This window comes from Phoenix dactylifera, chromosome 3 (assembly GCF_051530095.1).
Source record: "Phoenix dactylifera cultivar Ajwa chromosome 3, Ajwa_hap1_PhDact_Kaust_v1.1, whole genome shotgun sequence".
In the NCBI taxonomy this organism is placed as follows: domain Eukaryota; kingdom Viridiplantae; phylum Streptophyta; class Magnoliopsida; order Arecales; family Arecaceae; genus Phoenix; species Phoenix dactylifera.
In genome coordinates this window covers 56,354,038-56,367,763 of record NC_143192.1, presented here as the reverse complement: position 1 = coordinate 56,367,763, position 13,726 = coordinate 56,354,038, and the positions used below count along the sequence as shown (strand labels likewise).

General features: G+C 43.1%; 1 protein-coding gene across 3 annotated transcripts; it reads left to right on the top strand.

Moving 5' to 3' along the window:
- LOC103708385 (putative beta-1,4-xylosyltransferase IRX9H) lies at positions 1-10,005 on the top strand. Of its 3 annotated transcripts, XM_039119450.3 has the most exons (5): positions 5-254; positions 346-1,156; positions 2,944-3,193; positions 9,037-9,226; positions 9,677-10,005. In XM_039119450.3, exons 1-4 carry the CDS (start codon positions 236-238, stop codon positions 9,205-9,207), a joined length of 1,251 nt encoding a protein of 416 aa, XP_038975378.1. In that variant the 5' UTR covers positions 5-235; the 3' UTR covers positions 9,208-9,226; positions 9,677-10,005. The 3 variants fall into 3 exon arrangements, with proteins under 3 accessions (XP_089786005.1, XP_038972132.1, XP_038975378.1); XM_039116204.3 differs by lacking the exon at positions 9,677-10,005 and having other exon boundaries at positions 4-254; positions 9,019-9,155; XM_089929879.1 differs by lacking the exons at positions 2,944-3,193; positions 9,037-9,226; positions 9,677-10,005 and adding an exon at positions 1,737-2,578 and having other exon boundaries at positions 1-254.
- The last annotated feature ends 3,721 nt before the right edge of the window (positions 10,006-13,726 follow it).

Sequence of the window (13,726 nt, the reverse complement as noted above, 5' to 3'; positions counted from 1 at the left end):
CGCTGGACTGCGCACCTAACCGCGCACTGGCATCAAGACCCGGCCCCGCCCTTTCGGCGACCAGGTCCGCCACTTCCAGCCATCCTCCCAAAAGTACCACCCCAAGCCCCAGCGACAACCAAATCCTCCCCCTCTCTGGAGGAAAGCCGGAAAAAAAAAAAAAGGGAAAGCCTATCTATTTATCTGCAGAAGAACAGGACTGGGACCGATTTCTTTTTCTGTCTCCACAATATTCATGGCCATCCTCATCCCAGGTGTGCAAGAATAAAATTTTTTGAAGGAATCTCCTGACCGAACTCTCTTTTGTTGCTTAAGATTTATAATATTTGCCACCACCAACGGCAGCTCCAGCTATCAATCGTTTTCTTGATGCTTCCACCGAACCAGCCATGGCCTGGATCCGCCGCTCCTTCTGCCCCTCCTACCGCCAGGGCCTCCTTTCCCCGCCGCCGCCGCCGCCGCCATCCCCTCTCCGCCGCCTCCTGATGATGGGCGCCTACCTCCCGCGGCACCCCCGCAAGACAAGCAACATCTCCTCCTGGCGGCGGCACCTCCTCCGCTTCCTCCTCTTCTTCCTCCTCGGCTTCTTGCTGGGCCTCTCCCCCTTCGCCGACCTCGACGACTCCGGCCTCCGCCCCCATGACTTCTCCTTCGACGACGACGGCGGGCGCCCCCGTCGGGATCTCTCCGCCCTCGTCCGCTCGAGGCCTTGGGAGATTGAGATCGTGCGGCCCGAGGGCCTCGTCGCCGTCGAGCTCGAGGCCAGGAAGGAGGAGGAAGGCCCCGGCGAGCCCGATCCGCGGTCCCTCGGGAAGCTCCTCATCGTTGTCACCCCGACCTACAACCGCGCCCTCCAGGCCTACTTCCTCAACCGGCTGGGCCAGACGCTGAGGCTCGTGCCGCCGCCCCTTCTCTGGATCGTGGTGGAGATGAACGCCGCCTCCATGGAGACGGCCCAGATCCTCAGGAGGACGGGGGTCATGTACCGCCATCTGGTCTGCAAGAAGACCTCCACCGACATCAAGGACCGAGGCGTCCACCAGCGGAACACGGCGCTCGAGCACATCGAGCGGCACCGTCTCGACGGCATCGTGTACTTTGCCGACGACGACAACATTTACTCGCTCGAGCTGTTCGACCGCATGAGGGAGATCAGGTGAGTCTACTTGATGATCTTTCATCTACAGCTTAATCCGTGGGTTCGAATTACCACTTGATGCGTTCATTGTTTTGATGGTCCTGTAATATCTTTGCCAGTTCATTTCGAAATCACTAGACGTTGTAGGACTTGCAAGCCTGCTGGCACTGCAAACTGACATAGTGAAAGGGATAGCTATTCATACGGTCATGTGATACTTCTCTTCTAGGGTTTAGGTCATGGTGGGCATTTTGCTCATGCATGTGGAGGACTGGTGCTGTAGAATTACTATGCATGTTGAAGCACCGCATGGTCCAGTGAAAAATGAAATGGTGCACGGTTGGCACACAGATATACACCACAATTATTAATGCGTATAAGAAGCTAAACATGCTCTCTTGCACATTCTGCTTTCTGATGTTTGTTTGTTTATCCAGAGCTTCTTGCCTATATTATCCTCTTTACATGTTGTCCTACAACTCATTTTATAAATTTAAGCTTTTTATTGTTTGCTGTGGATTTCCTATTCAATATAATGTTAGTTTGAACTAATCCACCGATGTTTAGATTGAATTCCTTAGAAGGTATTTATGTTCAGGTTATGAGCACTCTGTGTTTAGCTCGATTGAAATTTCTTTCGAAGAGTCAAATTCAAAATCTGAGCAACCAAGAGTATCTAATATGAAGAGAAGGGTACCTGTTTACCTTGCCATATCCTTGCTATCATCATTTGATGGTATGATATCTTTTAATTTTGGTGCCTGTATGTTTTGGCGGGGCATATCTTGTGCAAGTACATGACTAGCTCAGACATGATTGACATTCTTCACTCCTTTGGTACCCAAAATCTCATATAAGCTTTAACTCATGTTTATCTGGTTGTGAAAGTAATTATTGCTTGCTTCTGCACATTCTTAGGTGGGGTAGATTATCTGAGCTACCTCAAATCCGTTCTCAATTTTTTCTATGTAAGTCTTCCTTGATTTTCATGTATTTATTTAGATCTAAATCCTAAATCTTGTTCTCACTCCTAGCCAGACGCTTGAGCATCATTGCCAATGATAAACCAACACATGCACTTTAACATCATTGCCGATGATAAACGAACACATGCATATGTATGTAGGCAATTAATACTTTAAAACTCTTCTTCCTCTTAAAGGACAAAACAAAAGCTTCCATTAATAGTTTCACTTGCATCAGCAAACCTTAAACTTGACAAGGGACTGTCTTCTAGACATGCAAAATTTGGTGTCTGCTAGTCAATAGGTAACATAGTTTAAATTATTCCTGTCATATGCTATATGCCATGTCAGGACCTCAATAGCACAATGCATTTCCTCTATTTCTTGAAAGCCATTTATCGATCTATTAGTATGCAATCTCAAGGTACATAATGGGGTGTGTGTGTGTGTGTGTGTGTGTGTGTGTGTGTGTGTGTGTGTGTATCAATACATTTGATATAATTATACTAGAAATATTGGAATACTTTATGGCTAATTATTAGTATAGACATGCATATGACCTATTATTTGGGCTTGGACACAATAATGCATTTTTAAGAGGATTTACAGGAATTCAATAAGAATCAAGAATCAAGTATGTATGTTAAATGTTCAAAATGTGCCTATTATGTCCATCCATAGTAAGCTATTCTAATTTGTCCACAGTAAAAAAAAATACCAATGCATTTTTTTTGCATCTTTAATGGATCCATCTTGAGAGCTTCAATTATGAAAGGTAGCTATGTCTGCTTCCATTACTTGGCCTTCAATTTATAGAATTTATCTACATGTTGTTTGAAGGAGATTTGGCACTTGGCCCGTTGCAATGCTTGCTCAAAGCAAAAATAAGGCAATACTGGAAGGCCCAGTATGCAATGGAAGTCAAGTGATTGGTTGGCACACAAATGAGAAAAGTAAGAGACTTCGAAGATTTCATGTTGACATGTCAGGATTTGCATTCAACAGCACAATACTGTGGGACCCGAGGAGGTGGCACCGTCCAACCTCAAATGCCATAAGGCAACTAGACACAGTAAAGGAGGGTTTTCAGGTATGACTCATGTCTCTCTCTTTTTTTAAGAAAAAATATTTTTGTAGTTTTCCAATCGCTCATTAAAACTTTGTGTATTAGACTTTACAGGTGTAAATCAGAAAGGATACATTAAAAATGGAAAAAAATGGAAGAAACACATTTTTCTTACATTTATGCAAATTTTAGATAGGTCTATTTTTGTCCATTTGATGAAGAAATAGCAATACCTCTTGACTTTCTGAACATAGATTCTTCAACATAGATTCTCCACTGATAGAGCTTTTCTTTGCATCACCCTCTCTTTATCAACAAGGCTGGATCTGGAAAAGTCGGCCGGTCCTGTAGTAACAAGATTTTATATATACACCAGCAAAATGTGATTCAACAGCAAATCATAATTCACTTCGGAGAGTTAATTGCTTATGGAGATCATAAAGTTGAGTCTAGTTCCATTGATGAGAAGTCCTGAGCATTCTCCCTCTGTTGTAGTCATTTTTCATACAATTCAACAGTGTAGGTAGCCAAATTTTCTTGGTGATCTTTTAATCAAATCTATTATTCTAACAAGAACGACTGAAAAGTTATGTGTTAGAATACTTAATTTATGTGATCTTGAGCTCGAAAGTGCTAGGTCAGCTATTAGATCAGCATGTAATCGGGCATTAAAGTGCTCTAGTGGAAGCTGAGAAAATCATTAGTTTAGGTGTCAAAAGATTTGATGGTAGCTGAAAAATGCTAGTCTGCCTGAACTTTGCCATTTCGTTTTTCTAATAATCATGACGTGTACAATAGTGCTAGATCCCTTTTTCAACAATAGCTGAATATGAGGAATCACAGGTCTGTTATGGTTCACATGCAATGCTATTCTTTTCCTTTTTGTAATTTTAAGTTCATGGATTGTGTGCAACTTCTAGAAAGGTGCATTTTAAAGTTTATATGGAAAATTGAAAAACTTTTAGGATGTACAAATGGCCTGATATTGGCTTGTAACATCATTAGTACAAAATAGAGGCCTATTATGTTTCATGAGATAAGTCCTATGCTACTTATTTTTGTTATATATCTATGATGCATAGTGAAAGCAACTTTGGGAAAGAAGGCAACCTAACAGGTGTTTTTGTATATGTAAGTCTATAGCAAAGACCAGTGAATAACCTCAGTAAATCTATTCTTCTATCTGGCTGAGGTATAGGTAGAATTCAGATTCATTCTTGTAGGGGAACCGGTCCTTGCAGTATAGGTTGAATAACTTTAGATGGAGAATGTTGAAATAATGGAGGAAAACTTTTATACAGGCTAAATCTCAAAGAATCTCATAATTTAATGTATTTCTTTCTGGGTTGCATGGGCAGACATGAGAGCCAAAGCATGACACTTGTTGAATGTCTAGCTCAACAAGAGCAAAATATAATATTTTTGGACTTGTCTACACAATTTATTTTGAGAATATTTTTGTACTTGTCTACGTAATTCATTTCCTTGTTCATTTTTGGCATTTCTACATTTTCTAGCTTGCTTGAGAAATTGAATATCTTCTTTCTAATTTTTATTTACTACATCTGAATGTGGATGCATTATAATTGGGGAAGTACGTGTTGGCTCTCTTCTTTGTTTGAACGGGGTATCATAATTTTGCTAGCAAGCAAATTTAATATGTATCTCTTCCCAAATTCCTTTTTCGTTTTTTTTTTTTAAAATGTGATTCATCCTTACACCCTCCTACCAAAATATAAGTAGAAAAATGTGTTTCTATTTGCCTAAGATGCCATCAATTTTCATGTTTTAGAAAAGCGATTAGAGGACCCACCATAGTTGTCAGATAGCCTAGACTATCCCAAGCAATAGGCTCTCATACAGCCTAAAGAGATGGACTAGGCAATTAGGCAACTGCCTAGGGGACAACTTTGTACAAAATTCAAAAAATGATTTATACTTTCTTATATATTTCAATTGTTGACCAAGATTTGCATTGTCTACAATAAATTATCCATCTCAAATGACTCTAGGATGCATCACTAACAACCAACACATGAATTCCACTAAATAAAGCTTTCTACTTTATCACAGTCTTATTATTTGTGCTGAACTTGCAGAACACAACATATTTTGTCTTGGCTCAGATTGTATGGTGCACATTTTTTTTTATCTGGAAGTGGATATGAATTCAAATCCCACAGGAAAAGCTAAAGATGACAATTGATCAATTTAAAGTTTTGTGCAGATATGATTAATTTAAACAATTACTATTGAGGAAGGACTAAAAACAGAGCAAAATTCAGATCGTAAAAACAGAGAAATATATAACAAAATAATTCAAACATGGCAGCAAAATAAACAAAGAGGTTGACAAAAAGAGGGAATACAACAGCGAGGGACTCGAAATTGATCAACTCTACAAAAAAGGCCTTTGTAACAGAGGATATACTCTGTATAGAGCATTCCACTCATGAGGACAAAAGTGCGAGGAAGAGAGGAATATAGGTGGATTTACTTTCTGGCCTCTCGGATCCTCGCCAATTGCCTCTAGTCACTGTTCGACTATGTCCAATGTAGCTACTCGCCGTTCGAACACCCAAGATAGGGAGCGGAGAGATGCCCTAAGGGCTAGGCTTGGAGAACAGAGGAATGGCAGAATTGGAGAAGAACTTCAAATACCTCCTTTGCTCTCCCTTAAGTTGATCTAGTTTGGATTAAATTGGTTAAGCTTTGGCTCCCTTGTTTCAAATCAACAGCTTAGACTCGGGTGGCCTGGACTAGGCTGGGCTAGGCGAGCACCTGAAGGAATTACCCAGTAGCCAAGGTGGGTGCCAAAAAAGCCAAGTGAGTGCCTGAATGGCAGGTTGTTGTGAGCCTTACTTAGGTAAGCAGTGCTAGGTTGGGCGCCTAGTCGTGCAGGTGCCTGTAGGAACTATGGTCCCATTAATTTGAATTGAAAACATTCTGATGAAAGGTAGTTTAACATTATGTTGTTTTGGTTTAAGTTTCAAAATCCCTCTTCTCAGAACCAGATCCCATGAAACTCTATTTTATTACTGTAAGAGGTTTCTTCTATCCACCTAAAACTCATATAGGATTCTTATGCATATCTAGAAATTTACCTCAATGCTCTTTGGATTAGGGGGCACATGGCTCAGGTTGGTTCAGGTTAAGAGGCCAATCTGGAACTAGCACAATTCCAATTGGTTCTCAATTTTTGGAACCAGAATCAAATCAATCAATATTGGAACCAACCCAACCCAATCCAATCAAGATTGGATTGGTTCAAGTTGGTTATTGCATTATCCAAAAATTAAAAAGAAATTTTAAACCATTAATTTTATTGAAAACATAAACTATTAGTACATATCCTATATATGATGTGTATATTAGATGTGGATCGGGACGGGTCAGGTTACCCAGCCGCTTAACCCAAACCCAAACCGATCCAGTCGGGTTTCAGAAAATCAGAATGGAACCAACCCAATCCTCGTCAGAGTCCAAAACAAAACCCGCTCAACAACATTGGTCCAATTTGGTTATTGGGTTGACCCAAATACATGTACACCCCTACTTGTACAATTATAGAATATCCAGACATATTACAGAGGCATCTTGATATTCTAATATCACATTATCCAACACCATCTAAGTATGTTAGCCATGGGAAGAAAATAATTGCTGCTTTCTTGGCTGCCACTTTATTGTTTTATGTTGCATGGTCATCTGCTGCCAAGTGATTCCAGGATTTTTATTTTTCTGCAGGAACTTAATGTTATTCCCTTACAATCTTGTGCTCTCTCCTAGGCCATTTTTCATGGTTGCTTCTTTCTTGCTTTTCTGTTTCTTTGTTGATGTTGTCATTTGTTCCTCACTCATCTGATGATGAGTCGGTTCCAGGTTTTCTATTTTCTGTTGGAGATCTTTGTATCACTTTGTTGTTAGACTCTTCTAGTTTGTGCTTTGTGTTTTTTTTTTACGTGTAAAAGATGTTCATTTCCTGTTAAAAAATGCCAATGTACCCCATTTTGGAGTTTGGTATCATCAACCTGAGATGAATAGTAGCACAGCAAGTTTAAGCATCGTCCTATTAGTTGAGATTGACCTTGCAAATGCTTTACCATTCATCCCAACATAAGTTTGTCCTTTGTTTTATACGAGTTCTATAGAATCTCTTTTGTGATTTAGAAAGACCTATGCTTTGGCCAAATCTAAACCTAGTTTTTAGATTGTATTTAGCATGTCAGTTGAAACTAACTAGTTTTGATTAAAGATCAGTATACATGTAGACTACTAGTCTCATTATTGGGTTCTTTTCTTCATCAATTATGAGTTTGTAGAATGGTAACCTGTCGGAAGTGTGATACATCTGAGCTCCACGGAGCATTTTTGCATGAGAAGATTTGGAAGGATTTCACTGTAAGGTACCAAGGAATATAAGGAAAAGATAAAAAAATTTCAAACAATTAATTTATATTAGCAGCCAACTATCTTACATTTCACGAAAACCATAAATACAGGGAACAAATTCTATTGAAAATAATGAAAATAAATTATCATTTTTCTCTTTTAGAAATTCGGTAAACATAGTTTACCTAGATTTCTATAGTACACAAGCAAAATTATGTGTTTTTTAATCCCTAGATGGAGAAATATTGCAGGAATTTTAAAAAGTTGCCCTTGTATGTTATTTTTTATAGAAAGGTAAGCAACATATATTGGTGTTTGAGCAAGTGGGATCTCCTATTGATGATAGTGGATAGATAGTCACTTGTATTCATACATGATATGTAGTGTTCATATGTTTATATGGTGTGATATGTGACACGTGATATGCTAACTATTTATGCCTTTGTAGTTATTCTTAGTGATTGATATTTGATCTTATGTTATAATTTTGATTTTCAATTCTTGGACGATAAGCTTAGCATGTAAAGATCAGCAGTTATAAATGTTACTAAGATACCTCACACAACCACAGCATTATATATTAGATATCACTAATACTATGAATGATATCTAGGATGATTTTACTTATATTACTTTGTTAAGATTTTATAATGTTCTGTTACTTTTAACATTTTTTAACTACTTTATATTTTATAAATAGTTTTGAACAAAAATAACTAAAAGTTAGGTCTGTTCAGTCATTCTATTTTGCATTTATATGGCTTTTTTTGTATTCTTTACATAATATCTCTTTCCCCTTGGATTGAAACCACCTAAAATCATAACCAGGACCTGCCAATCTTAAAACCTGCCTTGATTTGCAAATAAGTTTTCCAAAGCCCTATCCTTATTCCTAAGCCTTTGACGATCAGATCCTCAATGTCTAGTGTGCATATATGTCTGTCTACTATAGCACATTTGCTCCAATAAGTGAATAATATGGCGCGAATAATCATGGAAGTGTTCAATGTCTTTTTCGAGGTTCATTTTTAGAATTAAAAGGAAAATAGAAACATAGTGCGTTAAATCGCTCTAGAAAATAAATGCGTCTAATACCTACCGGTTGTAGGGTTGTTAATAAACAGAATTTAGACTGAGCAAATCATAAATTTTGCTTGAGCCTGCCCCAGCTCTGGTCTGCATTAAAATGAAGTGCTTCTTGCTTATGTTGATTGGATGTCTAAACTATATGCATAGATTAGACTAGAAATTAACTTCTTTTGTTCTGAGGGCTGTCCTCATGCACCATCCAAATGTTCATTAATGTCCCAAGTTTGTGACATACATAATACTTGATTAATTTCATTTCAGTTGTATTTAAATAGCTTGACTTGCTGGTTCAGACCTTCAACTCCAGTATTCACAGCTGATATCTTTCATGCCCTGCCATCTTCTTCACAATTTAACATTTAATATAGTGATTTGAATATTTGCAGGAAACAACATTTATAGAACAGATAATTGAAGATGAAAGCCAAATGGAAGGCTTGCCAAATAATTGCTCAAGGATCATGAATTGGCATCTTCACTTGGAAGCTAGAAATTTTGTTTATCCTAAAGGGTGGCAAGTCTCAAGAAATCTTGACGTTGTCATTCCTTTGAAATAGAAATTGCATCTTTGGCAAGGTACTTCCACTTAGGCAGGTTTATTTTGCAAGATTTGTTTATTTTATCCCCATGATCTTTTCTTGGGCATTTATCAGGATCTGTTGATAGTGGAAGGGATATGGTTGCACACATATAAACTCACTCAAATTCCTTTAGTATCAGAAAAAACCACCTTTCTTGACGAGAAATGCTCCTCAAATTTTATCATTGCATAAATCAACTCACTTGAACTCCTTTGTTATCAGAAAAACCACTTGTCTTAGGGAGATATGCTCTTCTTTCCTTGAATTTCATTTTTTTTTTCATACACTATTACTACTTACTACTAACAGCATGGTTTTTGATCCGAGGGTGAGCTTTTTTTTTATTTTACAAAATTTGTTTTTGCATGTTTGGTTGCTTACTCTTCTTACTTGCCTCTATGTTATTTGCCATCTCCTAAACTATTTCCGGTTAATGCATGTTCAGCAAATGTCTATGCATGCAACCATCGCGTGAGTGGGCCTTCAATGCTGGTTGACTTCTCAAAACAAAGCACCTGCTTGAATCAGCGGTCATTTCCACCACCACCAGACATGCCTTCATACAAATATTCATTCAATATTCTTTGAGGGAAGGGAACCATCTTAGTGTGATAATGGTCCATATTCTTTGGAAGTATACCCAATGATGTATACATTCATTAGCGAGGAGCTTTTGTTCTCAGCAAAAAAGAGAGGAGCTTTTGTATTATTTTTTTTTTCCTTACCTTGGAAACTTTTGCATTACTAAAAATCTGCTGAAGTGTTTTCATGTAAGAGTTTGTTCGCAGCATCAATTTTGCGCTCAGTTGTAGAATCGGCGGCATATATCATTCTTCCTTTTGGTAGCTTATTATCCCGCATATCTGTATGCGTGAATGTAGTGTTGATCTTATCTAAAGGGGCTAATCTTGGACTGGTGGAGTGTCACAAGATGTTACACCTAATCCACCTACTATTATTATGAGAGCGATCTGCTGTCTGAATCGGCATATGGCTGACTGGAGGTGATGCGTTCTTTTTCTTTCCCTTTTTTTTGTGAGATTAATGATGTCCAACGGATAAGGACGTTTGCTTAGAGGTTTCTCCTCTTTTGCTTTTTGGCTGGTTGGTGTTTTTTTGTGCGTGGCGCGCGGCGGTGTGTGGGGGCGCCGCGACGGGGTGTTGGGTGTCAAGTGGGTGGTTGAAATCTCAAATGTCTTACAAAACTACAGGTTACAAAACTACAAGTGCGATATGCACTAACAAAAAAGAGACATCCAGATGTGATGGAAGAGTGATCAGAGATAAGGTTCGTTCCTCTACCAGCGAGCCAATCAACTGGTTTATTGGCTTTTGTAAAACCGTGGTGCATGGAAGTACGGTGGAGTTTTTGAGAGAGCCCGTGTCCTGAAGGAGAGGATTATGCTGCATGGTTGTGTCCACGGTGTGATTAATCCCATGAAGTACAGTGGCAGAGTAGCAGAGTTTCCCTTTATCCAAATTCATGATGCTTGGAGTAAAAAAATAAGCTTTGTTGCAGCTTTTGAAGCCTTCCCAATCCGCTTGTGTGTTTGATTGTATGACATGGGAACCAGCATATAGGCCTTTGACCCCAATGGTCTCTGAAGATAAAGCCAAGCTCCTGCAAAGGACTTCCTTGCCGAGCCCTCGGAGTTCACCTTTACCACTCCCGGGGGTGGAGTACCCAACACACAAGGTTGGGGGAAGTCCTTTTTAAATACCCCAGTGCCCAGAACCTATGGACAGTGGTAGCTCAGAGTCCGATCACAAGCTGGTAGCCTGAATAATACTCTGGTTTCTTGCAGTCCATTTAAGCCAACCTGCATAGCATAAAGCACTTCTCTGCTCATCCTCTAAAAGACTAAATGGCCCGCAGAGACTGCAGATGAGTAATATAAGGTAAAATAATCATCTTATCCATACCTTTCTAGCCTCTTGGAAATAAACCAAGACATGTTCTATATGGCAATAGATCGCAAGAGACCGATTGTTGATAGATAACCCAGTTCGCAAGAGTAGATTTTCAAGGCAGATTTCTCCACCTCATCTTCCACCAAAATGAGTTGATTCTAGGAATTACATCAGCTTTCCCGGAACAGTTGAAGCCTTCGCTATTGACAGTGCTGGCAGAAATATTGAGAGTGAGATCATAAACATCCTTAAACGTTCAGAGGCTTCTTTGCACAAGGACCCCAAGCAAACTGACCAGGCCTTCAACCCCTCGAGATCGGAAGGGTGCTCATTCAAAGCATCCCAAGTCCTAAGATTATGTTGACGAAGCCCGCCCTGCTCCGAATACGTGTCCAATGAAGACAGCCTCACTAATGAGTTTCGACAACGGCTCTTTAGAGTGAGAAGCTCTGAGGAGAGAGAAAGTGGGTTTGAGGCCTAACGGCTAGCTGCTCGTCGGTGGCTCTCGGCGAGGTTCTTCTCCGTCTACGGCGGACGGCTCCGTGGGGGCACGGGATTCAACTGTGGTCCGCGGAGGGGAGGTTTGGCGCCGGGTCCGTCGTTAGACAGTGAACTCCTCGGGGGCGCAGGGGAGGGCTAAGAGGCCGGTCTCGCCGGCGGTGGTGGCGGAAGATTGAGCAGCTCCGGCCTCCTACGACTGAGTACGCTTTGCTTGTTCTTTTTTTCTAAACAATCTGTGTGCAAGTCTGGCGGGCCAATAGATAAGCAAGCCGACCCTTTAGGGACAAAGCTGATGGGGGAGCTCGACGTACGCGGCAGCGGTGGCGGGCAAAGGTAAGGGCAAAGGCAAAGGTAAGCTTTCTGCGGAACGGGGAGAGACATCCAGGACTTCGGCAAGGCTGGGGCCTTGGGTGACTCACTGGCCCTCGGACGCGGACGTGGCTCGATTGAGCCGCCGCTTCCCGACGGTCTTGGAGCTGTCGGAGGTGCCCATCGAGGCTGTCCGCCGGGAGTGGGAAGGCCTCTCAGTGGTGGCCCGTAGCCTCGGCCGTCGGGTGCCAGCCGAGTGGGTGGCCAAGGATGTGGCCACCCGTGGAAAACTTGCAGGGAAGGTGGAGGTGGTACCGCTAGCCGACGACCACCTTGCCCTGAGGTTTGGGTCGACGGCTGACCGCGATCGGGCACTCAATGGAGGCCTATAGGTGGTGACGGGGCAACTCCTCACCATGGAGCTATGGGTGCTGGAGTTTGCGATGAGGGAGGTCACCGTGAAGACGGTTGTGGTATGGCTCCGGCTACCCCGACTCCTATCGGAATACTGGTCGGCCGCGACCATACTAGAGATAGCAACCCAAACAGGATGGCCACTTGCCGTGAACGAGGTGACCGAGCAACGGCGAGCCATGGGTTTCGCGCGGGTAAAGGCGGCGACCGATGCCACCCAAGCCCCTTCTTCCGGGGGTTCTAATTCGGAGGAAGACGAGGGTGCGGTGGCAGCTCTTCATCTTTGAGAATGTCGCTGACTACTGCATTGGATGCGGCAGGATAGGCCACTCGGCGATGGCGTGCCGCCACTCGGTGCCGGAGTTGATGGAGGAGAGGGGGGTGGATTTGGGGATTTTTCAAGCAGGGCCGGAGTCGAGAGCTAGGGAGGGCGATCAAGGGCCGATCTATGGCCCTTGGTTAGTGGCAAACCGACCCCAGCTTCCGAGGGGGCCGCCGCCGCCGCGACCGGGGAAGACAGTCGAATCGACAGCCAAGTCGCCCTCGCCTCAGCCGCTTTCTCTAGGGGATAGGGCTAGCCCTCCGATCACATCTCCTCCGGACCTCGACAGTTGGCAGAAACCAACCAAGATCGCCCGATGCCATTCGTTGCCGAAAGACATGCCGGTGGAGGGGGTTGGCGACGAAGCTCCGAGCTCCCACCTCGGCAGCAACCAAATCGACTCGGCCTTCAAACCCAGCGTCAGCCTGGTCAACTCGGATGGTGGGCTGATTGAGGCTGGGCTGGCGGAGCAGCGAGCTAGCCCGACAGTGCAGCCCGGCCCACCTGGCTCTATGGGTGGGGCCATGGGCCCGTCCAGCAAGTGGCCTAGGGACGCTGGGCTGCGAGCCGACAAGGGCCCGATCGGCCCGATGGGGGCGGGTTCGACGCGCTCATGTGCGCACGCGCGCGTCACACAAGTGACGGGCAGGCTGGCCCAGAGTGGGCCACCTGCCCTTAACGTAGCGGGCACACCTGCTGGGCTGCGTGCTCCCAGTAGGAAGCACGTCACTCGTGTGGGCGCGCGCGCGCTCGGCGGGCCTCGCGAGCAGTAGGCTCCTCACCGGCAGACCCCGAACCCGCTCTCTTGCAGCTTGGTCCCTTCCTGTTTGGCCCCACGTGCGGAGGGCAGACCCAGGGAGTAGGCACGATGAGATGGACCCGGGGACATTAGGACTAGAGGTGTTCGGATCATCAGGAGCATTGAGTGCGCCTGGGCTGGTGGACCCCATCGAGGACCCAACACGGGGATCATCTATAGTGTTCTGGTTTGGTTCTCCGCCCTAGGTAGGGGAGAGATCCAGGCTAGAAACCCCCCCC

What these genes read in the sequence shown, in the direction of transcription:
- LOC103708385 (XM_039119450.3), top strand. An exon ending in GACCGCATGAGGGAGATCAG is followed by an intron (nt 1,157 to 2,943) that starts GTGAGTCTACTT and finishes TGTTGTTTGAAG; the next exon opens with GAGATTTGGCACTTGGCCCG. An exon ending in CAGTAAAGGAGGGTTTTCAG is followed by an intron (nt 3,194 to 9,036) that starts GTATGACTCATG and finishes GAATATTTGCAG; the next exon opens with GAAACAACATTTATAGAACA.